The 25001-nt window shown below is 44.4% G+C and overlaps 1 protein-coding gene across 1 annotated transcript; it reads left to right on the forward strand.

Moving 5' to 3' along the window:
* MMP2 (matrix metallopeptidase 2) lies at nucleotides 1–25001 on the forward strand. The gene is made up of 13 exons (XM_044427923.1): nucleotides 1–397; nucleotides 3085–3311; nucleotides 5756–5904; nucleotides 8487–8615; nucleotides 9355–9528; nucleotides 9692–9865; nucleotides 11227–11400; nucleotides 12782–12937; nucleotides 13909–14038; nucleotides 18207–18343; nucleotides 20449–20608; nucleotides 21346–21455; nucleotides 22659–25001. Exons 1-13 carry the CDS (start codon nucleotides 194–196, stop codon nucleotides 22760–22762), a joined length of 2028 nt encoding a protein of 675 aa, XP_044283858.1. The 5' UTR covers nucleotides 1–193; the 3' UTR covers nucleotides 22763–25001.

Genomic DNA, 25001 nt, shown 5'->3' on the forward strand with positions numbered 1-25001 from the left:
CTCTTGCAGTGGCTTGGAGACTGGATGTTTCAGGCATACAAAGGAACTGCTGGAGCAAGGAAAAGAGAAGCCCTCTGAAAAGTGAGGATGTGCTGAGAAGCAACGGATGGGACTTTACAACTCAATTCAGTAATCAAACAAAAGCTCCTTACGAAGAAGAGGCATAGGAGACATTCTAGGAAAACTGAGCAGGATGAAGACACACATTTCCTCCAGCTTTGTGGGTTGCCTTTTCAAAATCCTACTGATCCAACTCTCCATTCTTCACCCAACTTCAGCTCCTCCACCACCATCCGTGAGGCTTCCAGAAGAAGCAGCAGGAAAAGAACTGATACCATCACCCATAATTAAGTTTCCAGGTGACAGTTCTCCCAAATCAGACAAAGAACTGGCATTGGTAAGGTGTTTCTTCACTTGCTTTCTTCCTCTTCCATCCTTACAGCCCCTACGATTCCCTCTGAAAAAACATTCTGCAATCTCTCATGCATTTAACTGCTGAATCTGGGACAATAACACATTGTCTGTTTCCAGAATTCCTGGATGGGGGAAACCAGCTGGCAAGATTAGTAGCTTTCAGATGTTCAACCAGACTCTGTTTTCCCTTGTAAAACTGTTACAGCCAGACCAGAAAAATGCAGTTTCCAAAGGTCTGCCTCGTGTTTACTAACAAGGGGTTCAATTTCTAATCGAGCTCCTTGTCCCTTCCTTCCCACAGCAGCTCCTCCAGCCCCCTGAAAGTGTGTCCCAGAGAATCAGGAGAACCTCTGTTGTGGGGTGTGTGTGTGCGGGGAGGTGGAGATACCCTAAAATTGTAAGGGTGGACCTACTGCAAGTGGAACACATCTTGCAGAGGGCAACATACCCCAAGTTCTTCAAATCACTGGGTCTTTCACAGAAAGTTCAGAAGATTAAGTGGATGGTGAAAAGTTGTAGTTCAAATTACAATCACCTAGGATTTTTTTGGGGGGAGGCATTTGTTTTTTGAGATCTTGCATAACATGTCCCCATGAATATCGATGCTTCCCTTCCCTTCCCTTCCCTTCCCTTCCCTTCCCTTCCCTTCCCTTCCCTTCCCTTCCCTTCCCTTCCCTTCTCCCCACTTATCTCCCCACTGTTTATGAGGCATCACTTAAGTATAGGGCAATTACTGCTTAAAGTTGGCTTCATTCTCTAGTAGGCATAATGACTAGTATGTGCTTGAAATAAAATCTGTCCCAGAAAACTATTCCAGAACTGTTTTCTGGCCATATCTGAGGTTTACTGGAAGAGCATGGAGGAATGAAAAAAAAGTTAGATCTCATAGCCAGATTTAGAAAGAAAGGTAGCTATTGACACAGTATTTCATTGCAAAAAAGCAACACTATAGAAAAAAGACATGTTTAAAAGAAATTAAGATATTTATGCACTCACACTTATCCGTGTTTACTCAGAAGCAAGCCTTACTGTGATCAGTGGGACTTACTCTCAGGTAACTGTGCAGAGTATTGTAATGGAGCTGGAACATCCTGTACATTTAGGATATTTACTATGCTTGCTGGTGAGTAAAAATGTTTAGGCTCACACTCTATGGACTGCACAGTTCAAGTAGACTTCCTTTCCCTTCATGACCATCTGAAGAATGACTGACGGCCCCAAAGAAACTGAGGTCACTCATCACCGGCTAAACATCGCGTGGCTGCACAGCAGGTCTACCACCCAGGATCCAAGGTGTCCCAACAGAGAAGCTGGCTGAGTTGTTCCTCATTGGCTGAACCCTTTAGGAAGATGGAATGATGGGCCAGAAAAAGACCTTTGTGGACATTGTTTCAATGTCTGGTGGAGTCGTGGGGTTCTGTGCCTTCCTGAGCTACACAGGCTGAGTTGAAGAACATATTTGCATGGAGAGCTCTTTGCACAGAGCCAGGATGTTGAAACTTGGGCCAAACCCGATTCATCTGAGTCTCCAGTCTGGCTCTCCAAGCTTTCCCAGATTGCCTCACCACCTTTTGCACGAACACGGTTCCTTTGGAATTCCTGAGTGCTGACGGTGCTGTTCCTCTCACCCAATACTGAAATGCTTCACCTAATTCTCACTCACTGGCAGCTTTGCGACATGGGATGCCAGTGTTTGTGCCCTTCCTTTTTGGACTTTGGCCCTTCCTCCTTTTCCCTTCCTCCTTTTCCCTCCCTTTTCCCATCCCAGTCACCACTGGGATGCAGACTTCAAGAAGTTCTCTAAAATGGAATTCAGCCAACAGGCTGGAAGAGGTCCTGCTTATCAAAATTAGGCATGCATGGAGAATATAGGATATGGGGAACTCTGTCTCCCAGTCTCATCCTAACCACAAAGAATAGCTGTTGAACCTTAGACCTGCAGGCCAAACCTGGCCTTGTCTCTGGTATCTCGTATGGCCATACTCCCTTTCCTGGCACCACTGCTAACCACTGTTCACGTGTGCTTTTCCCAGTTTTATGCAGTTTTCTCCCATTCTGAAATGTTGGAATGCCTCCCCTAAGGGTTCATTCTTGGCAGGAAGAACTTTAAGCTACAGTAGGCTGCTCCATTTCATCCATCAGTGATGGCTTTGGGTGCTACCCACCACCAGAACTGGGCTCCTGAGAATTTTTCTGGAGTCAGATATGGTTCTCTGGCTGTAAAAGGATTGGCACCCTGCCCACGGAAAACCTACCTGTTACCACTGATAAAACCTGGTGGAAAATGTCCCTCAAGAGGGCCATGAATGGAGGTTGCACAACTGGTAACCTCCTCCCATGTCATGTGGAGCAGCTCAAGCAAAGGCTGCTGCATCTGGTACATAGGATGGACGATGGACGCACCCACCTGGAGCTTGGACTCAGACCCATGACAAAGTGGACTAGATTCCAAGGAGCCATGCCCAGGGAACCCATGAGATTCCCACCCCCAGAATGGCTTCCTCACACATCCCTAGTCCCAGCTAGGCATGGCTAGGGATCTTCTCATTGGCAAAAGTTCCTGTCCCCGGAATGCAAGGATTCATGTTTACCACATGTTGTCAGGGAAGCTTCCAGGCTTAACCAATGAAAACCACCAGTGGTAATTGTGTTTTTTCTTCTTCCTTAAAGCAATACCTGAACAAGTACTATGGCTGTCCCAAAGACAAGTGCAACCTGTTTGTGCTAAAAGACACTTTGAAGAAAATGCAGAAATTCTTTGGGCTTACCGAGACAGGAGAACTGGACCAAAACACCATAGAAACAATGAAGAAGCCACGTTGTGGTAATCCAGATGTAGCCAATTATAATTTTTTCCCTAGAAAACCAAAATGGGAGAAAAATCTTGTCACCTACAGGTATGTACCATCTGGCACAAACTTCTGTCTAGGCTGGTTGCCCCAAGAAGGAAGCCATTTATGTTCTAGTAGAACTTTCAACTTTCCAGATGTTTGATGTTCACTTTCCTTTGGAAATGGGGTCAAAAGAAATGAGAGAGTGGGCAGGGAGGAGGAGGGAGAAATAAAATGTACATGTAAGATTGAGCAGGGTGGGATTGCTCTGAATCTGTAACCTTTTGTCTTGGACAAAGCAAGTCACGAGCCTGCTGTAGGATCCCCAGATCAACATTTCAAGGCTTTCGGATGCTCCAAGCTTAGTGAAGCTGCAGGACTGTTTGCACGCAATGCTGCTTATGAAAAAGGCCACCTCTTCCCTTCAAGGGATGCCCTCTTCTTCCATAATGTTGTGACTTCTAAAAGAATAATCGCCATGCCTCCCTTCAAAACACTGCTACTCTCTTAAGCTCCATGGAACAAAACACCACAGGCTCCAAAGTGTCTGCCTCTCTCTTTTTAAAAATTTAGATCTGGCACTTGAAGCTGGAGAAAATATATTAACCCCACAGCCATGGTATGTCTGCTGAAACAGAGCAGACCAGAAATTACAGTGTGATCTGGGCAGCACATATTTTAACCAGCACTTCATCGCCCATTAAAGTCTGGTTGAAGAAGTCTTAAGCAGACAAAATGCAGCGGGGCTCTCTTAATGATTTCCATGTCTGTTTAAGCCCCGTGGCTCAGCATCAAGAGCCGGTGTGCATCTAGGTTTCCCACAGAGGATGGTGTTGGCCACAGCAAGGACACATGGACAAATCAATAAACAAAGAAGTGCCTGATGTTGCTTGTTCATTGGGAGTGAGCCCCACTGAATACCAGTGGAATGTCCCTGCAGGAAACCGCAGATAGAGCACAGCTTTGTGCTTTGCTGCCGTTTTTATTAAAGCATCTTGCAATATCCTTTCCAGGGAGAGATGGAGAGAGACGTCTTTTTTGCTTCTCTGACTTTGCAGAAACAGATGAATCCAGGATGAATCATAGGGCAAGCTTGTAAACATCCCCCCCCCCCACCACCACCAAAGGAAGATAAAATGGTTGAAGGGCTCTGTGTGGCGTTGAGAAGAAGATAGGGCGAACAGGGATGAGAAGAACATGCTCCATGCAGCAATCTTGGGTTTTGCTCTGTATCTCCCATCCATCCCATCCAGCGTGGCCAATGGTCAGGGCTTGTGTTACCTGTGATCTGAGACATACAGCGGCTGGCCTAATGGAGCTCTGAAAAAGCGCCCCTTATCAAGAAGGCCTTCCATATGCATCTAAAGGCACGAGTGTAGGTGTGAGCAACGTCTAGGCACCCAGGGCCAATTCCCTACTGGTGGTGTAAGGGGGCCTTTTGCTGCTTCCGTGCCGCTAAGCTGATCACCAAGATTGGGTGCTGCTGCAGAGGCAGGGGGGACAAGTCCCCCTGCTGGGGATGGTACAGACCTTCTTTTCATGCCCAGAAGGAGACTTGGGCTGTTCAGAGGTTGTGGGGCGCAGGAAAGACCTTGGGAACACATACCAATTGGGAACTGCAGGCGTGTACAGATGTGCTTTGGGGTATGTGGGTTCCCCCTTCGCACATGGGGGAGACAGGCATTTAGCACACCAGGGTTCGCTCCCAAACACCACTAGAGCTTTTAATACTGGTGCATCATGTTGGCTGCTTTTTAGCTAGTAAGGTGATAGGAAAATATTAATAATTAACACATACTTGCAAACAGCAGGCTCCTCAGACACTCCCAGAATGCATCTGCCTGGCATATTTCAAATGTTGGCTTTAAAAGGAAAAGGTAAGGGGAAAACTAACTTTAGAAATATCGGTAAGATGCTGGCATCTAAAAGATGTACACCGAGACAGCCTCTTGTTTCATGTAATGGCCTCCACAGTTTTCCTCCACTAAATACTTGTCAAAGCACAACAGCCTTGTTCAGGAGTAAAATGCCTCCTGAAAACCCCCAGTGCCACTGCCTGTGTTGTCTACAATACTATTCTAGAGGGACCAAGGATTGGATCCATTATGAAGTGGTTTCCAAAGTTTCTTGCATGCTCTTCCTGGGAGCTCAGAGTAGAACATCTTCTCTGCATGCAGAAGCTCCCAGTTTCCATCAACAGAACCTCCAGGTTGGGCTGGGAAGACCCCACTCAGAAACCCTGGCATTACCCTTTGCTGCCCATCAATGAAGTATGCTGGATGGACCAAAGTTTGGCACAGGATACATCCCTGCACTTCTGTTTATGCTCCCTTCTTCTAGTGCATGCATTAAAGGCCTAGAACAAAATGGTGCAAACCTCACACAGACTCAGCAGTTCTTTGCTATCCAAGCAAGCTGTTAATGGTCTATTAACCTTTCTCTGTATTTTTCTCCTCTGCTTTTCTTTCTTTTTATTTGCGGGGGGGGGGGGTCTTGCTTTGATGGTGAAGGATTTTAGGCTACACTCCAGACCTGGACTCTGAAACGGTGGATGATGCATTTGCACGAGCCTTCAAAGTCTGGAGTGATGTCACACCACTGGAATTCTCCCGAATTCATGATGGAGAAGCAGACATCATGATCAATTTTGGACGATGGGGTAGATATCTAATAATAACACCAACAATAATAAACATAATAATATCATCATTATCATCAGCAGCAGCATCCCTGTATCATGGCTTTCCCAGTCCTTCTTTGTTGGCATGCATGGGATTCCCTGTGCAAATTGGTTTCCTCTCAATTTGGTTTCTCTCAGTTTCTTTTCCAGTCTGAAGCTCAATTCATCCCAAGCACAGATTCTTTTTTAAGTTCACATGGAAATCTATTGCATTTTATAGGCACATTTCTGCTAACACCTTCTGTATTCAGTTTTGTTACTGTATAAGATTTTTGGAAGCGGTTTCCCTAACAAAACGCATTTTTTAATATTCTGTTTACTAACGTGTGAATGTCATATGGAGTTCACCAATCCAAACAGTCATACTGAAATGTATATTTTAGGGGATATGATATTAACATGCATTGTGTTAAAATGTTAGTCCAAATGTATACATTAGCAAAAAAAACATGCATAATGCATATACACACGTCTGAGTAGAAGCGTACAAAAATGCTTGTGGATTATCATGGGAACAGAAAAATTCTCCAAGTTCAAACTGAAATGTGCTTAAAACTGGAAAAATGGGCACTGAGAAAGATTGCAAAGATTCTTCCATCCCTAGACTGGGAAAGACAAAGCCCGATTGTTTGGTATGAGTATAGTAGACAAGCCCAGAAGTTTGGGGTGTATATTGAGGTTATTTCTGGCACAAACCATTTTTATTCCTAAACTCTGTTTTTCTTTTGATCAACCTGAAAGCAAAATGAATCTCCCCACCAGACAACCACAAAATGAACCATGTCATAATAATCACATTATTTGTGATGTTAGTCCAAGTTGGTAATTCTAGATAAGGCTGGGCTGCTATTCCGAGCTCTCGCTTTCCTAGTGGAGCATTTGGTGGCCTTAACCTAACAATGTCCACATATCCAGGCGGAGGTCTAGGTTTGCGTAACTGGGGTTTGGTTTGAGTGGCACCGCATCAAACCAAGAAGGCCCTCAGTGAGGCGAAAGTTCCCACAGGCAATGTTGATGGCCAGGCCAGTGGTGAGGAAGCGATGAATGACAAGGTTATGCCCCTGCCAACCTGTTTGCTTTTCCAGGAAAAACTTTCGGTGAAAAAAACAGGAGTGGCCAAGAACTGGCCACCACCTCTAGAAGAAGCCAGAGACTTAGAACAACTTGGGTCAACAGATGCAAAAGGCTTATTCATAAGTACTGAGATGCGGGGAGACCCTGAATATCAGATGAAGGGGGCCAAAAATGTTGGGGAGAAGGGAAGAAGCAAAAGAGGGCAAACATGATGCTGAAGATCTTTGGGTGGAACAAAACTCTGCATAGCTGCAACATTGGTTTAACCAAGCCTTTTTCTTAATACACACACACATCCAAGCAGCATAAAACAGTTGAAGTTTCCAAAACAAAGATTACAGATGCATACATGCACCCCTGTGCCAACTGCATGCACATGGACACATATTTTATCTTAACCCAGTGAGGTGGGATTGGCTGAGAGAAGGACTGATTCAATGGTTGTGGCTGTCCAGGGAGGAAAAACTGAAAGAATACAGACAAAGTGGAATTCCCTGATGGTTCTGATATTTGCCATGAGAGGTTTAGATTTTTTTAAGCTCCCTTTTTCTTGAATTTTCCCATTTTTCTCTTTGCTGAAAGGAAAAGTTGAAGCTGTATTTCCAACAGTTATTGTAATTTCAGGCCTTTGCTAAGAGGGATGCGAGAAGAGTCCATCTGGAGGTAGGAATCCAATGGATTCTCTGGGCTGGGTTCCCCAGACTCTGACTGGCTTTGCAATGGCCCTCAGTCCGAGTCCCTGCTGAGCTTCCCTTACATTTGTGAGAATTCACCAGGAATCTGACCCTGGTTCAGTGACAACCCACACTCAGCCCTGGAATGGGGAGTTATATTGTCTGCACCTGGTCTCAATCTACAATTAATGAGCTACATGACCATTATTTGATAGGCCTTCCACCTATTTAACTTTGCTTCTGGGTTGTTCTTGTCTACATATATGTGGGAAATTGGGGCTGAATGTCAGGCGATTTCGGTTGCAGGCAGACAGAAGATTCAACAAGGCTTACAAGTCATCCAGACACACTGCAAAGGCATTGCTGTGGAGGTCTTGTTACCAACAGGGCTTTTGTAATGTCAGCATGGAAAGTGAAGAGCAAAAGAAAAAACAGAAGAGTGGTTGATAGAATAATTCCTATTCATAGATGAACTCATCTGGGAATCAGCCCTGTTAAATCGAATGGAACTTAATTTTGTGCAAATATGTATGAGATGGTGTGCTCTGGGACTAGAAGCAGGACAGTAGCTACACTACAACCATCCCTTTCTTATGTCGTTGTAACTGTAATGGTTTCCCTACACATAGTCCCGGAAACGTTAACTTGCTGAATCCTAGAAAGTGTAAATAGTTAGAGATCCCCACTCCTCAGTTCCAGAGAGCACAGTCCGCAGGATCCATGGACACGAGAGAATAATGAGAAGACTGGTCAAATTCTGTTGCTGAGCTGTGACGTTTCTCTAACAGATTTCCTTGGCCTTTCCTTCCACAGAGCACGGTGATGGATATCCGTTTGATGGCAAGGATGGGCTTCTTGCACATGCCTTTGCACCCGGGCCGGGGGTTGGAGGAGACTCCCACTTTGACGATGACGAGCTTTGGACTTTGGGAGAAGGACAGGGTAGGCATCATCCAGGGCTCCAATGCACCAGTCGTGGATACACCTGGGAAACAGATTCGGCCTCCTGCTTGCCCAAGGGAACAGCACTTTATTTCATTTATTTTTTGATCACCCAGTAGATGCCGTTCCTTGGGCAGTTCATCGCAATTCAAGCCACGAGAGACCACAGATCTAGAAATCCTGCAGATAAAAACTAAAGATCTAGAAATCCTGCAAATCTAGAAATTCCAGATCTAGAAATCCTGCAGATAAAAACTAAGGATCTAGAAATCCTGCAAATCTAGAAATGCCAGATCTAGAAATCCTGCAGATAAAAACTAAGGCTTTCCTATAGAAGGCAATTGCATCATGACATTCTGATTTTGCTTCTGAGTCTAACCAATGCTTTTCATCTTATCTCATTTTATTTCATTTGGCCGCGTGTCTCTTTGATTCATTTTGATTTGGTTTGTTTTTAGAGCAGGGAAAATGGGGCATTTTGTTGTGAATGCAAATGGAAGTGTGGTTTCTTTTTGTGTACATGTGCTATTCTAGTGAACCACAGTGCCATCTAGAGGTTATGTAGCAGAACAGCAGGAAAAGAAAAGTTGCTTGTGCAATGCTCGGATTTTAATTGACATTGAAAAAAATATGAATGCTATTACATTAGAGTAACAGTCCCCTGGAAGTCTCATGTATAGAAACTTCTAGATGCACATTCCAGGTGCTATTGATGCATTCTCCTTTCTTCTCTTTCAAGTTGTTAGGGTGAAATACGGCAATGCAGACGGCGAATTCTGCAAATTCCCATTTCTGTTCAATGACAAAGAATACAACAGCTGCACAGACTCAGGACGTAGCGACGGTTTCCTTTGGTGTTCGACAACATACAACTTTGATACAGATGGCAAATATGGATTCTGCCCCCATGAGTGTAAGTTGAATGACCATGTTCTTAATGTATGGACAGGCTGGTACGTGCAAGAGAATATGGTCTCATGGCATCTTAATGATCACATAAAGAGTGTGGTAACACCAGACCAGGGCACCAATGACGTTTTCCCAGTATGGAACTGCTGTTCTTACTTCCTCTGCAGCACTTTTCACGATGGGTGGAAATTCGGATGGGCAGCCATGCAAGTTCCCCTTCAAATTTCAAGGTAACACTTACGACAGTTGTACAACGGAAGGAAGACAAGATGGATACAGGTGGTGTGGAACCACTGAAGATTATGACCGCGATAAGAAATTTGGATTCTGTCCAGAGACAGGTGGAGTAACTCAACTAAATGTTGAACATGTAGGAGTTTTTTGAATGAAAGCAAGATTCCCTTCCAAATTTTTATCATCCAGAGGATGATAAAAACATAGTCTCTCCGGACACAGAGAAGGAAGGAAGCCATAATGATTTCTCCATACTTCAGGACACTGTGGTGCTATACAGTCAGCACCAAGGGATAAATATCCATGCCTGAACAGGACATAGAATGCTAGCTAGCATCTGTACCCAAACCTCAACCCTGTAGATACCTTGCATTTGTAGATATTTTACAGCGCTTGGTAGTTTTATGCTTGCTATGAGGTTTACTGCTTAAGAGACTTCTGTACCCAGTAAATGGTAGAGGAGGGCTTGATGGTGGGCATCCAAGCAAGCCTATATTCTGATAATTAGGAATGCTTAGATAATTTCTGCATGGCAACTTCTCCCTAGAATTCAAGGTCCACATCACCAGAAGTTTCTTCTGGGATGACTGGCCCAGTGTTTGATTATTGTTCCCCCTTTACAAATGTTATACTGGGCTTGGGGAACCCAGTTCAAGGGGGGAATTGAACCTACCTGGGATCCCAATCCAGACTTCCAGCGCTCCTCAGGCTGCCATGCATCTTCCTCTGACCCTACGCATTTCCCCACAACCACTGGAAATTAAACCCCATGAGTGGGGACTTCTTTCTGCCCAAGGACCAGATGCAATTTCAGAACAACTTTTCAGGCAAAAGGGGTGGGATTAAACTTCTGGAAAATGCCAGAAGTTTGTACGCAGGTTTAGACAGAAAAGAATTCTACCTGGATGGAGAAAGTAGAAAGTTGTAAGGCCTTCTTCTGTCTAACCATGCATAGAAGTGCTAACTAGAGCTCTTTTTGCCCATTGCCAAGCCTTAAGAGAGGCATTTCAGCCTTCTGGAGCCAAGTACACAAAAGCCAGTTTGCCAGGGAAGAATTGATGTGGCAGGAAAAGATGTTCAGTCAGGGAGAAGCATGTGGCCATTTGGGAACCCAGTAGGAGCATGTAGACAGACCCAAGGCCAAATCTGACCGGGAGAACAGATATCCATTGGTTAAACAATGGCTCAAACTGTAATCTTACATACAGCCCCTCCAAGAGAGTGCTTCTGAAGTCTTTTGTCAGTGACTGTATAGACATTCATAAGGAAAAATGAACGTGAAAGAAAGGAACTAAGTGCTGCATGTCCCGATTCCCGAATTAATGTTTAGAGATTCTTCTGGTTAAAATGGAACTCCAGAAAAGTTGGATCTAGGGCAGGCTGCATCTACAAGCCTGTCAAAGAACAGAATGTGGAGGTGCAGAGTAAGAACCTGCTCAGAACACCTCTGCCCAATTTTCTCCCACAGCCATGTCAACAGTTGGTGGAAATTCAGAAGGTCAGCCCTGTGTTTTTCCTTTCACATTCCTGGGAAATAAGTATGACTCCTGCACCAGCTCCGGTCGTCAGGACGGGAAGATGTGGTGCTCCACAACCAGCAACTATGATGAAGACCGCAAGTGGGGATTTTGTCCAGACCAAGGTACTCCTTTTTCTCATAGAGGAATTAATTGAGTACGTGCCAAGAGTACGTGCCAAGATTTGGCTTCTCTGGGAGTCTTCAAGAGGAATGCTGTTATCTCCCCACCCAGCATGACTGAAGACGACAGAAGTTGTAGTTCAACACACCCAGAGAGGGCATCTATTTGGAAAGGCTGCTGTATATGCCACACTTCTATTTACTTTCGTTACTTACTTCGTTTCTGCACTGGCCAATAACCCAAACTCTCTGCATGGTTTCCAACACCCCCTAAAGCAGGTTTAGAACAGATCCTAGTACAAGAAAACAGCCCTATATTTTTGAGCAGTGTAAACTTCAAACTCATTAAATATAAAACAGTTTAATGTTTTTCCAAGTTGAAAAACAATTCAATAGCTAAAACAATATTTCATACAGAGGAATCCTGTTAAAAGTACCGGATGCAATGCCTTAATTAAGTCATGCTTGATGTGAATTCGTGTGATTATCTGTAGATTGAAGCAAACAATGTCTTGTGAGGACAGGGATGCTGAACCCCAGGTTTGAGGGCCAAATCCAGGCCATTGGATGGATGTCCCAATCTGTCCTACAGAGGTTCTCCTAGCAGTCCAACCACCAACCACATTCCATGGTTGCATGGAAGAGGAGAAAAGAGGGCATATAAAGCCCAACTCTGGTCTTTGTGACCAAGCTTGTCCCATTTTAGAGACCCATTACCTTTAGTGAGCAAATCACAGGGCAGGAGTGGAGGAAGCTTCCGCTTCTTTAAAAGGATGCAATTCATACAGCTTTCCCTTGGCTTAATCATTTTCTTTTTTTGGAAAGCTTGCAAAACAGACCGTGATTAAGTTTGTCCTTGGTGAATCAAAACATTTCGATTGCACATTTCCCTTATTCTCAGAAATATCATTTAGGACATCAAAGTCTGTAGCATTCCTTGCTAAACAACACAAAACCACATAGCCTCCAATGCGTCAAATGTGGAACAGGAAGGCAAACATTTTCAACTCATGAAATGTCCTACATGTTGCTAAACCCGGCCACCCTGTGAAGAGTTTACTCTCAAGATTAATCTGTGAAACTAAAGAAACAGTGCAGTGTAATTGCTAGAGCTGGGTTATTGAACCTTGGATGGCTCCCATCCATATCTACACCTCCTTCTTCAGGCCTCACCCACTATTCCCAACCACCAATTATTGGTTTCTTTTCAGACTTTCGCATAGTGTTTTTTTCTTTCCTCGAAAAGGTTGAAATGGCAGAGTTATGAACTAAAATTTGTCCATATTATGGTCATACCTCTTTTGCATAGGTCAACCAATTGATCAGTCATGATGCTATTCCTGAGAATGCATTCTGGGGCGATAAAAGTTTTCTTTTCTTCCAGGCTACAGTCTTTTCTTGGTTGCTGCTCATGAATTTGGACATGCTATGGGACTAGAACATTCTGAAGATCCTGGAGCACTCATGGCTCCTATCTATACCTACACCAAGCACTTCCGACTTTCCCAGGATGATATCAGAGGAATCCAGGAACTTTACGGTAATGCTTTCCATTCATCCAAAGCACAGCTGACACATTTGGGCTGAAGCCACATCAATATTAGTTGTGGCCAACTAAACAACGCAACTAGTGGAAGATCAATGTGGCCATTATGGAATGCCCTTGCCTAGCAATGTCCATCTGGTGCAACTTTGCCATCTTTGGGTACCAGGCTCAAATCTGCCTCCATTCTCAGGCATGTACTAATATATTTATATCCCAACTTTTTTCCCACTGGCAAGGAACCCGTGGTGGCTACACAATTCTCCTTCACCAACATTTTATCCTCACAAGAGTTCTGAGGTTGGACTGAGAGTAAGTGCCTGGCCAATGAGGCCAATGGGAGGAGAACCCAGATCTTCTAAAGACCTGTTCAACACTATAACTATGACAGCACATCAGATCTCAGGGTCAAAGGGCTGTTTAGCAGAATGGCTTATGGTTATCATTAATAATTAATTGTTTTATGGGGTGAGTACAGAACCCAAAGTCCACAGGCCCATTCTGGCCTACAAGATTCTCCAATCTGGCCACGCAGCCTGGCATGATACCAGGGGTAGGGCTTGTGGATGAGGTCTGATGATATAAGTGGCTGGGGACACAGCCACTGACCATCCAGCCTGCAGATGGGCTGCTAAAGGTCAGCCTAGCCCCCTATCAGAGGAAGGTTCTACACCCTTATTTTATCCAACGTGCGTATTTAGCAGATGATTGTTTCAGCTGCTCTAAATTGTGCCTGAGTTGCTGCAAGTTGCTTTGCCTTCCTTCCAGAGAAAGATGTCTAAGAAATCCATACAATTCATTAATGATTCCCTCTTGCCTCTCCTTTCACTTTTCTAGGTTACTTTTCTCAGATATTTCCTCTTAGTTCTAGCAGAAGTACCTTTGAAGGGAGGCACTGTGAGATTTGTTCTTTGGCTGGCTTCTAATATGATGGCACCACACATGATCAAGCTTTCCTCTGTTTACAGGGGGATCCACTGACACTGGCCCGGGTCCAAGCCCTACACTTGGACCAGTCACCCCTGAGCTCTGCGGCCAAGACATTGTCTTTGATGCTGTGGCTCAAATCCGAGGGGAAATCTTCTATTTCAAAGACCGGTAAGTGAGAGCGATTTGAACAGTGTAGATCAATTCTTTGGCATTAAGCAAAAACTGAAAGATGATGCCAAGGTGATGCTCATACTCACAAATATGGATGGGCTAAGGATGGCCTTCATGCTCTGATAGGGGGAGCTCCAGTGGTTCCTTGGAAGTTTCTTTAGGATTCCTCCATGAAGAGAAGAGAAATAGTACACAAGATTCCTCACCTTTAGAAATAATCTGCAACTTCAGGGAAATACTCAAAACATGCTAGGATAGGCCTATCATGGCACGGGAAGCTTGGAGATGGATGCTATAGTCCAGGGAAGTCCCATGCCCAGAGCCAGCATCAAGGGTCAGCTGGGTTGGGTTCTTCCAGAGGTCCACACCACTAACAACAGTTTTCTGGACCTGCTCCTTCTGTTCTCCTTTGCAACCTGCTTGCTCACCTTCTCGATCTTGGTGTGAAGGTGGATGCCACCGCCTATTTGCTGATTAGCTCTTTCCCTGGCAAGCAAGCTGTGGGGAAGGGACAGCACCACCAGTAGCCATGCTGGTAGGAAGATCAGCTTACTGAGACAGGGTACCCCTGGAGGGCATCTTCCAAAACCTGGGATTCCCTCTTCATATGCCAGCCCTGAATGCTGAAACTGAGATTGCAAAGCCCCGGAGATAGAGAAGATGGTCAGTGAAAGGTCAATGGTAGTGACCAAATCTCAGGACAAGAAGATGAAGGCCTTGAGAAGGTTGAGACAAAGATAGGAGCAAATTTGGGAAGACGATGGGAAGGCAGCAGGGGGGTATATAATTCTACTGTGATGACTAGCCCAGAAGGAGGAACCAGGTCTCATAAATTTTATACTGCCTAATAAACAAAACCTGTTGGGCAGTTTATGAAAGATGGTCAACCTCTGGACCTTCTTATGAGTGCCAGCTCTGAGAGATGTGAGAAGAGTGGCAACAAGGAGAAGGGCTTTCACGATGGTGACCCCTCACCTATGGAACAATCTCACTGCAGCCTAGTTGATGTTGAACCTCAGTGCCAGGTTAAGAGGTCCTTCTTCTCTCAGGTCTTTAAGGACTAACATGGCCACCCAGAAGCTTAAAGGGATTTTCCATCCCAGGTTTTTTGCAGAGTCACTCTTTTGCTGTTCTTAGCTGTTGTCTGTTTTTATCATTTGGTTTTAGCTGTTTTAAACTTGTTGATTTATTTCTTGAATCTATGCTATTTTATTGCATTGTTGTCATCATTTTAATGAACTTCTGCAAACTACCGAGACATCTTTGGCTACGAGGTGGTATACAAATGAAATAAATAAAACATACACTCTAAATGTCATGTACATAAAGACATGCAACAGAGACAGAGAGGGACCCTCGCAACTAAAAGCTATTTGAGAGAAACAGCAAGGGAGGAAAACAAGACCTGATTGAAAACCTCATAATAGGCTGCTAAGCGCTTGAGAGAAGAAGGAGGGCTTGCTCAGTGCCAGAAAGACTGTAAAAACTTTCCATTCAGGCAAGAACTTGGCCTGGCAAAGTCCGCTGACTCATGATTTATGCTTGTTGTACTGCTCATTTCTTTCTGGCTGTTTATTGCCAAACTTTGACACTGGGAATCAATCCCCATTGTCTGAGAGCTTCCTCTTATACCCTTAATTTCTCTACTTCAAGAGATTTCTCTGTTTGTTCAGGAACAGCTGCAAAGACATTAAAAGCAACATCTGTAATAGTATTTCTGAAAAATGGAAAAACCCTGTTCCACTGATATGAAAATGGTAACAACAGAAAGGATGTTGGCTATTGAATTGTCCCAGACGTTTTTAAAAATGTGCATTTAAAAAAATGGCCAGATTTAGTCCAATGGTTTGGAAATCTGTGCCATGCAGAAATGATTCTGTGCCATGCAGAAATGTAAGATGCTATGGCTGAAACCCAATAACCCGTCCAAACATACTCAGGAAATAAACTTCCAGGTTTCAAGCCACCCAAAAGTCACGGCTGATGGCGGCATGCCCAGTAAGCTCTCCCCTGTTGACTTTTCGGATGCTGTTTCCTTGAATTCCCCTGCAGTGCTCAGATGGTCCTCTTGAACTAATTCTAGCTCAGAATAGGATTGGATGGGCACAAAGTTCCCATCAGCCTGTTGTTCTAAGGCAGTTCCATTTGAAGTTGCTTTTGGATGACCACAACTTCTTCTCATTTTAGCCAAATATCAGGTGACAATAGTGTGATATACGACTAAGATTATCTTAGCAGGTGTAAACAAGTGCTGTATATTAACTAAGGAAAATACAAACACAGAACTGAGTCCTAGTCACAACTTGACCATGAAGCTTGCTGGGGGACTTTGGACCTGTCATTGACTCTTAGTCTGACATACCTCACAGGGTTGTTGTAAAGATATGATGGAGAAGAGGATCATGTAAGTCACCTTGGGTTCCTTGCAGGGAAATGGTGGGAGAAATACAGTACAATACAATACAATAACAGTTATGAACCTCATCCTCTCCTATATATTTGCTTGAAACTGGCATGAGAGGGCATCTACCTGGCCCACCAATTTATTTATTTATTCAATCATTATATGTATATACCACCTTTTTTCCTTCCAAAGAACTCAAGCTGGCTTACATATTTGTCCTTTTCTCAATCTTATCCTTGCTGCAAGAACCCTGTGAAATAGGCTGGGCTGAGAGGCAGTGACTGGTCCTCTGTCCCCTGGGGAAGGGTCCATGGGAAGGGCCCATGGGGTGGTGAGAATAATGTGCATGCCTCCAGGGCCCTGCTCTGCCCAGCCTTCTATGAGGTACATCCCCACGCATGGAATGCCCTTTCCGCCATGGATGTGCTCAGAGATGTGCATGCATTTAGTAGATGCCAGATTAAGATCTCCTCTTCCAGGAAACACTGAGCATCAAATCTGGTGCTTTCACCATCCGGTTTGTGCTTTAATTTTCCCCAAATATTAATATTTCAGTATTGTCCTGCTATTTTCTCTGATTTTGTAAAGATTGCAAATTGTCCCAAGGTCATCTGCAAGCTGGGCAGTGCAGAAACCGAATCAGTAAATGATCGTGGCAGATGAGTGCAGAAGAGTCTGTGCACAATTCTCTGGAAGATGACACAGATCTTCCTCCAGTTACAGGCCATAACACTCTCTCTCCTCTTCCACTCTTTCCTGAACTCCAGCTCCAGTTTCATAAAATCCCAAGCTGGATCATGCTGGTAAAGGGTCCTGATGCTGACAGGCTGTTTGCTTGACATTGACCAAATGGCCGTCTCCTCTTATTATAACGCTTGCAGAAAACTTGTTGCTTGCAAAATTAGCCAGCTGGTGGAAGCTGGGGTTTGCTTGCTTGCTCGCTTGGTCAGTTTTGTTTTGGTCCTTTGAACAAAATGGCCTCTTCATCAAGCAGAGGTTGGCAGGACTAGAGAGGAGAGAGAAACCCACAACAGTGTGTTTGTTAATCATCTGTCCCTTCTTCCCCTAAGCCCTACCACTGCAATCAAACTGTGGTTTTTCAGTGCTCATAAACCGGGAGGGGACACTGCCTCTACATAAAATGCAGTCATTAAATCGCCCCTGTTATTCCTCTGATGAACAGTTTTAATGCTGCAGATTTCATTTACAGCCAAGCTGTTTGATAGATGATTATTAGATCTGATCTTTTTAGTTGCGACAATCATAAACGTCCACAGTAATCTGCCCAGTACAAAAGCTGCCATTTGCCAAACGCACCGTCCATCTGTTCAACGCACAGTGATGCGAATGGCTGGAAGGTTTAAGTGCCTTGTAAATGGCTTTATTTGCTGGGATAATTGGAGCACCAAATACAGTTTTGTTCTGTGCTACGGATTAATGTGAGTGCTGGAGAAGTTGTTATCAACAGTTAATGGCTGCGCACAGCGGATGAAGATGTCTGTCGGAAAGAAATATCACCCCAAGAAAAGAGCAATGGCCAGCTCTTGGTGCATATACCCTTGTAGACCCTTGAGGTTCAACGCTTATGTTGCAGAAGAATTGTGTGTGTGTGTGTGTGTGTGCGCGCGCATCTGGGCATCTGTGGGCGTACACCCACACCCACACACACACACACGTGCCCGCAGTTTTAGCAGTGCTGATGAGAAACAGATGTGCCCATGAATCAGCTCATTGTAAACTCTGGGCCATTTTTCTCTCCAGATTCATCTGGAGGACAGCGAACCAACGAAACAGACCCACTGGCCCTCTGCTCGTTGCTACGTTCTGGTCGGAGGTGCCAGAAAAAATTGATGCTGTGTATGAGGCCCCTCAAGAGGAGAAGACCGTCTTTTTTTCAGGTAGCTCTGGTCTAAATGTACATGGCATTACTACTCTGTTTTTAGTTCCAGCCTTTCAATCATTCCTCTAGGTGCGAGTCATGGAAAAGCAGAGGTGCGAGTGAGATCTGGCCAGCTGGGCATTAAATCCAGCCCTCCGTGGCTTCATGGAGGATCCCCCTTCCTTGGTTTCACTCCTTTTTCCCTAAGCACTGGTTCGTGGATGGTTTCCAACTTCTGCACTGTTTTTATCTCATTCTAAAGGTCCGAAATGCTTCTTGTAAAGTTCAGCTTTTAGAAACTCTTTTACAAACTCTGTTGGCCTATGACCCCCTTTCCTTTGGGGAATGCCCCCAAAGCCTTTCCAAATTTGAGAGATTTGCTCACCCTTGCTTTTAAAGCACCCCAGTGGCAAGATCTGTGGACATTTTTCAAAAGAATGCCTCTTTCTCACCACGGTCCCCCAAAACATATGCATTTTAAAAGCATTTTTCTTTAGTCTGCAAATCATGCTGTTTCTTTGGAAATGTGCCGACTCAGACCCGGCATCTTTTTTCTAAAATGACCCGAAATCATTTCCTCATCCCATCCCTCTTAGTTCCTTGCCAAAATTCAAAACCTTTCTCTGTCTTCCAAACAGCCCATTGAACAGCTCTGCTCTCTATGGATGGAGTGGGGAAAGAGTGGAGGAAGACAGACAAAAACGCCCCCCCCCGCCCATTGACACGCTATGTGTGAGTGTGTGTTTGTGACTCCATAAATGTCTTTTTTTCGACTGCCTTGCTTAATCCAGCAAAGCTAGGAGGTTGTTTTTGGATGCATAAAGAGCTGAGCCAGCAAAATCAAGGCACGACAAGACAAAACAAATCAAAACTGCTTGTTGTTCTCTGCTGCAGTATGACTAAAGATCTCCAGGCATTGTGAAGCAAAAGTGTGTGTGTGTGCGCGCGTGTGTGTGTGCGCGCGCATGTGTGTGTGTGTGTGTGGAGGGGGCGTTCAATAATATGGCTCAAAGCTGCTGCACAATTTTTTGAGAGGGGAAAAGGGTTGATAATGAATTCCATATGGCTGAATGGCAGCTGAGTTTGGATTACATGATCAACGGGATGCAGCCAAAACATCTCATTTGTCTGTGTCCAAGCATCACAACCTAACCCGCAGCCCCCTCCCCATTCCCAGGGACCGTAGGAAGAAGAAAGATTTAAATACTGTTTTCAGAAGAAATTCAATTAGCCCAATATAAGAAGAATCCCCAAACGATGCAAACTGGCAAATTACTAAAAGGCCGGTAAGCGGAACCTCGGTGTTTTAAGTATTATCAAGCAAAAACAGTGGAGTGTTCCAATCTCAGCAGAGTAAGAACTACTTCTGTAACCCATAACAAGAAACAAATTGGGGCTGGCTTGAAAATAATCAGATTGGATTCGTTCACTGATGGACAGGCGTGTGTGTGTTCAACCTAGGCTTAGTTGTGTGCAGTCTTGATGGTGTGCACCCCCCCCCCAGTTCCTTTGTATGCCAGCTGCCCAAAAATCCTATAGAGAGAGCCCCTCCCCCTTGCTAAATGGGGTGAGTATGGCGCAACAGATGATGGACCCCTCCCCTCAAAAAAAATACTGGGCAGAGGAACCCTGTGTAAGCCACTCAGCTTGTTCTTTTATGAACTCCCCTGTCCTATCAACGTTCAAGCACGGAAGAGAGTTTCCCAGAGTCAGTCTGAATATGTGATGGGTATTTTGCTGCTTCAGTTCTCCCACCAGCTTCCCTCCTTTCCTGGATATGCTCAAAGAACTCTGGGACTTGTAGTTCCTGAGAGAGGATTCCCTAGAAGGAAGCAGACTTCTCTCTGTTTCTCAAACTACGCATGTGACTTTAACTGCACAAGCCCACTCGGACTGGGTTCATTCAACAGAACCACCCATCATGGCACTATCCACCAAGTCACCCCCAAATGCTTCCCCCCGTTCAGCAAGGTCTGTCTCTGTTAATACCAAGCCATCTTCCCTCTTCAGCTGAATGGAGATGATAGCCGAGAACCTCGCGGCAAGGAAGGATGCAGCCCTTCCCGGCAACCTCATTTCCAAGTGCAACCTGTGTTGTTAACGGTTAATGCTTTATTCTTGCAGGGAATGAATATTGGGTGTATTCAGCCAGCACCTTGGAAAGAGGGTATCCAAAGAGACTAACCAGTCTGGGGCTGCCTCCTGATGTCCAGCGGGTCAACGCAGCTTTCAACTGGAGCAAAAACAAGAAGACCTACATTTTCGCGGGGGACAAATTTTGGAGGTAGGGCTTCCTGGCTGTGGCATGCAACCCAGTGCTCCGGCGCTGCAGTGCTGGGTTTGTTCATTCTCGTTAAGCCTTGGGTTTTAGGCCCAGTTTGCTTTCCCTGCATAGGAGAATACAAAATGATTGGTATATCCTGTTTGCAGTGGATTGAAAGCAGCTTTGATAACTGCCAAATTTTGCAAAGGCTGTTGTTACTTATGACCAGGGACGGTTTTAAAGAAACTTCGATTTGTTGAAAAGGCATCAGCTTGGTTGCTAGGTTGTGTCTACCGATTGTGAATATATTTTATTTGAGGTGATTTATTATTTTATTGATTTATCTTTTATATGATCAATAATGTTTTGTCTTGATCACATAAAAGATTGTGTATATTTTTATCTTCTAGTATTGTAAAAGCCACCCAGAGAAACTTTGGGTTATTGGGGTGGCATAGAAATGGAATCACTTAAATAAATAATAAATAACCAGGAATGGTCACGTGGAACATGGCCATTGGGCAGTTTGGCTGGGGATGATGGGAACTGCAATACAGCACATTTGGAAGGGACTAGTTTGCAGAAGGCTGTGTATCCGTAAATGATTCATATGTTCTTCCTTAAAACTCTTTGATGTGCTTGTTGGAATGTCCCAGAATGTAGCCATTAAGGAAGAATGTAACCATTACGTGTGTGTGTGTGTGCATGTAGGTTTGTTTGTGTTTTTTTTTTTTTGACACAGTATGATTTTTTTACAGGTACAATGAAGTAAAGAAGAAAATGGACCCGGGCTTCCCTAAATTAATTGCAGATGCTTGGAATGGCGTTCCAGACAACTTAGATGCTGTGTTGGATGTGAGCGGAAGCGGTAAGTCATCCTGCTATCCCTACAGTCAGTGGAGGGGCTGGTTTTTCTGGGATTGGATAGTTTGTTCTGCTGCACGAATTCTTCGAGACATTCTCTTCTGCAGCGGTCACCAAGGCGGCCGACGGCTTGGCCTTCCGCCTGAAGCCGCGACAAGCTTTTCTCTTCAATTAAAATGCCCCACCACTGTAAGGAAATTTAGGAAGCATGACCTTTCTTGAACTTATCCAGGCTGTCTAAATAACTCGTCTTGAGCAGAGTAATCAAAACCACTTTTAATGCTGCACAGATTGTGGTTAAGAAAACTGCATTCATTGGTATACCAAGGACCAAAACACCCCTTGAACTGAGTTTGCTGGATGGGAGAAGAGGGTGGGGGCTGAAAGACTGCAGATCAAATTTACACATTTAATTTATATCCATCTTCTCTTTATTAAAAATGGAAAATAGAAAAGAGGGAGGGGGGAAGAAAAGGGAAAGAGTTCTAGAGAACAGAGGAAAACTCATTTTGCAGTAACTTAATGCTCCAAAAGAATTTCTGTCTCCTAGCAGAATCGTTCACAGAAATGTTCGAGCAAAAACAAAGACTGTCCGTCAGATTTATGTCTGTACTTCAGACATGGCTCTCTCAAGGGGTTTCATCACCCATCCCCATATAAAGCCACGCATCACAAAATCTAGTCTTTTGCAATGTTCCAGGACTGGTCCAGGCCAAGCAACATTCAACAGGCTCTGGTCAACTCAAGCACAAACTGAGCCAGGCCTGTCTCCTCTTTCCACTGCTGGGCAAGCACAAGCCATTTGCTGCCCAAGGCAAATCCAAGATGGCGCAGCCTATCCACAACCCCCTGTATTAGGAAAGAGGTCACGGTTGACCTTAACGCCCACACCATCCCACACACCACTGAAATGTGGTCCCTCTGAACTTCTCCAAACTTGAATTGAGTCCTTGGGCTGACGTTCCTCACCCCCACTTGAAGGTAAAGATGGAGGTGTGGGGGGGGGAGCAGTCCTGAGATACACATTTTAAGTAAGGTCCGTTCCCCTGCCTGGGAAACAGTAGAAGAAGACTTTGTTGCTAAAAACTTCTCCTACCGTCTGCCACCTACCACCTGCCCTCACTGCAGAGATAGCCCTGACCACTGCTTTAGTGAGGATGAGGAGGAGGAAGATGTAACTATATGAAGACTTGTTTTCTCTCTACAGGTCACAGCTACTTCTTCAAGGACTGGTACTATCTGAAATTGGAAGATCAGAGCTTAAAGATCGTTAAAGTTGGCAATGTGAAAACCGATTGGCTGGGTTGCTGAGCTATAGACCTCTTAAGAACAAAGACAACCATTTACACTTTTTTTTAAAAAAATGTATAGTAAAAGTCCTCTGTCTTACCCCGAATAGAGATAGATCTGTATGCTATTTCAAGGGCCAGTCTGGTACTGGTTCCAAGTCACTAAGTACCACTCACTACTTGACACAAATGCTTCCTTGGAACACATGACGGAGTGCATTTACTTGGAAGCACCTTCTGTCGGATGCACAGGATTTTCTTCTAAGGAGATGCATTTAGGGTTAGGAGCACCAGGCGCATGATGGCGTTTCATCTTCTTATTTTTTCATTTATTAATTTAAGACATTTGAAATACCACAGAAGAAACTTCCTTAGGTAACCTGAGATGTGGCCCGGTGTTCTCATTTTCAGGCTATCAGAAGTCTGAATGTGTCCACATATAAATGCAGTTTCCCTACATGTAGAAAGCTAGCATGTCAGGAAGAAAGCCTGGATCAAACCATCTCCCTGAGATGTTTGTTATCTAATATGCAGGGATGAGAACGTCCACGTGTTTGATTCAATGTCGGAAGCCTGGCTGGCACAGTCAAACAACGCACGGAATGGGGGACATTGTCACTTACTTCTTAGTCACTTAGTTTTTAATTCCTTGAACTTCCATGGATTTCAAGAAATTCCATGGATTTCAAGACCACCTGAAATCCACCAAATTGCAAGAGGTCTCACTTTTGCAGCCAGAATGAAACTGTACTTGCATTCCAGATCTGAAAATTCCAAAGTTGGACTCAGGATCCCCAAATTTAGAACATCTAACAATCCGAAAGCTGAATTTTGATCTCCCAAGTCCCCCTCCCTTCCACCACACTTCCAAGATTCTCAGATTTGAGGAAATGGAACTAGTATTCTTCTCTAAGAACGTGTAAGCGCACTGTTGGACACCTAGATTGCCAAAGAACCTAGGTCTTGCGTGCTTCAGATGGTCAGAGCCATAGTTTCAGTTGTAAACACAATTCACATTTCTTTTCATCCCCAATCTCCATTCCATGCTTTATAGCCTCTTCCACCTTTCCGATATGTTTCTGCAACTGCCCCTCATCCCAGGAAGAGAGAGCTGGCCCTGATTCAAAGGAATGACTCATGGGCATGGGCAGTTCTGCATTTCGGACTTAAAACATGGCACCAGCATGTCTCAAAGATGCGCTTATCCCTGGCCACCCTCTGTGTGGTCATTGGTCACAGCCTTCCCAGGTCGCAAGAGCCCAGACTCTGGCCTTACGCTCCAGGCTGAGATATCAGCTTGCAGAATATTTGCAAAACCCATAAGTCAGATTTCAGAATTTTAAACGTAGCTTTTGAATTAGCCCTTGTCCTCTCCAAGTTGCAGCTGGACCAGGCAGTATTCGGTTCAGATTTGCCAAAACAAAGCACCTCTCTCTCTCTTTCGGTGAGTCACACCATCTTTCCCATTCCCTGGAAGTCTGACGTAGGAGGCACCGGTTGCCTGGGGATTTTGCCTTAAGTGTTGAAACATGATGGAGTCATGGAAATAAACTTGTATGAAAATGATTGTTTTAAAGTTCTTTTCTGATGTTTGAATGCTTTGACTTAAAATTAGCAATCGGCTTCATGCACTTTGTGACTTTCCACAACTTTTTTGTTGTTAATGGACAGACTGGCTCAGATCAATGGGCAGAATCGAATGGGGCCCATACGCACCTACCAATTCACTCGTACCCTGCCAAAATCTGCAAACAGTGCCCCCTGCTGGCGAACAGAGATATAGCAGTTGGGAATGAATGAACTAACACGATCATTTCTGGAAGTAAGCAGGCCGGTAGAGTCTGTGCAGACCTGCTCCCATTGACTACAGGGATCCCCTGGGAAACATCACATCTCTGTTGCACAAGAGTTAGTTCCATTTGTGCAGGAGAATCCACCACGGTATCTGCAGGGTGCAAGAGAATTAGTGGAGGTGTAAGTACCTGTCAGATTCTCCCTGACATGTTATATAGAAATGCCAAGTTTGGGCATTTAACTGTTTTAGTTTTTCTGCTGTTTATTATATCAAGATGGTTTCTTCTTTCTCTTCTCTCTTTCTCTTTCTCTTTTCCTTTTTTTAGATTTAAAGCATTGGGCAATGCAAAGTTTTTTGTTGTACAACCTGATGGAATGTTTATGTTGAAACACAGAAGTTTTAAGGGAAAATAAAACTGCATACATGAAATGCCAGTGGTATAAATAAAGAAAAAAATCCCATCTTT

The sequence above is a fragment of the Varanus komodoensis genome, unplaced genomic scaffold, assembly GCF_004798865.1.
Source record: "Varanus komodoensis strain SLA01 unplaced genomic scaffold, ASM479886v1 scaffold19, whole genome shotgun sequence".
Taxonomy (NCBI): Eukaryota; Metazoa; Chordata; class Lepidosauria; order Squamata; family Varanidae; genus Varanus; species Varanus komodoensis.

Excerpts from the sequence above, each read along its gene's own strand:
- MMP2 (XM_044427923.1), top strand. The coding sequence starts at position 194 with ATGAAGACACACATTTCCTCCAGCTTTGTGGGTTGCCTTTTCAAAATC. Across the intron at positions 14,039-18,206 it reads ATCTTCTATTTCAAAGACCG|ATTCATCTGGAGGACAGCGA; the intron begins GTAAGTGAGAGC and ends TTTTCTCTCCAG. Across the intron at positions 18,344-20,448 it reads GAAGACCGTCTTTTTTTCAG|GGAATGAATATTGGGTGTAT; the intron begins GTAGCTCTGGTC and ends TTATTCTTGCAG.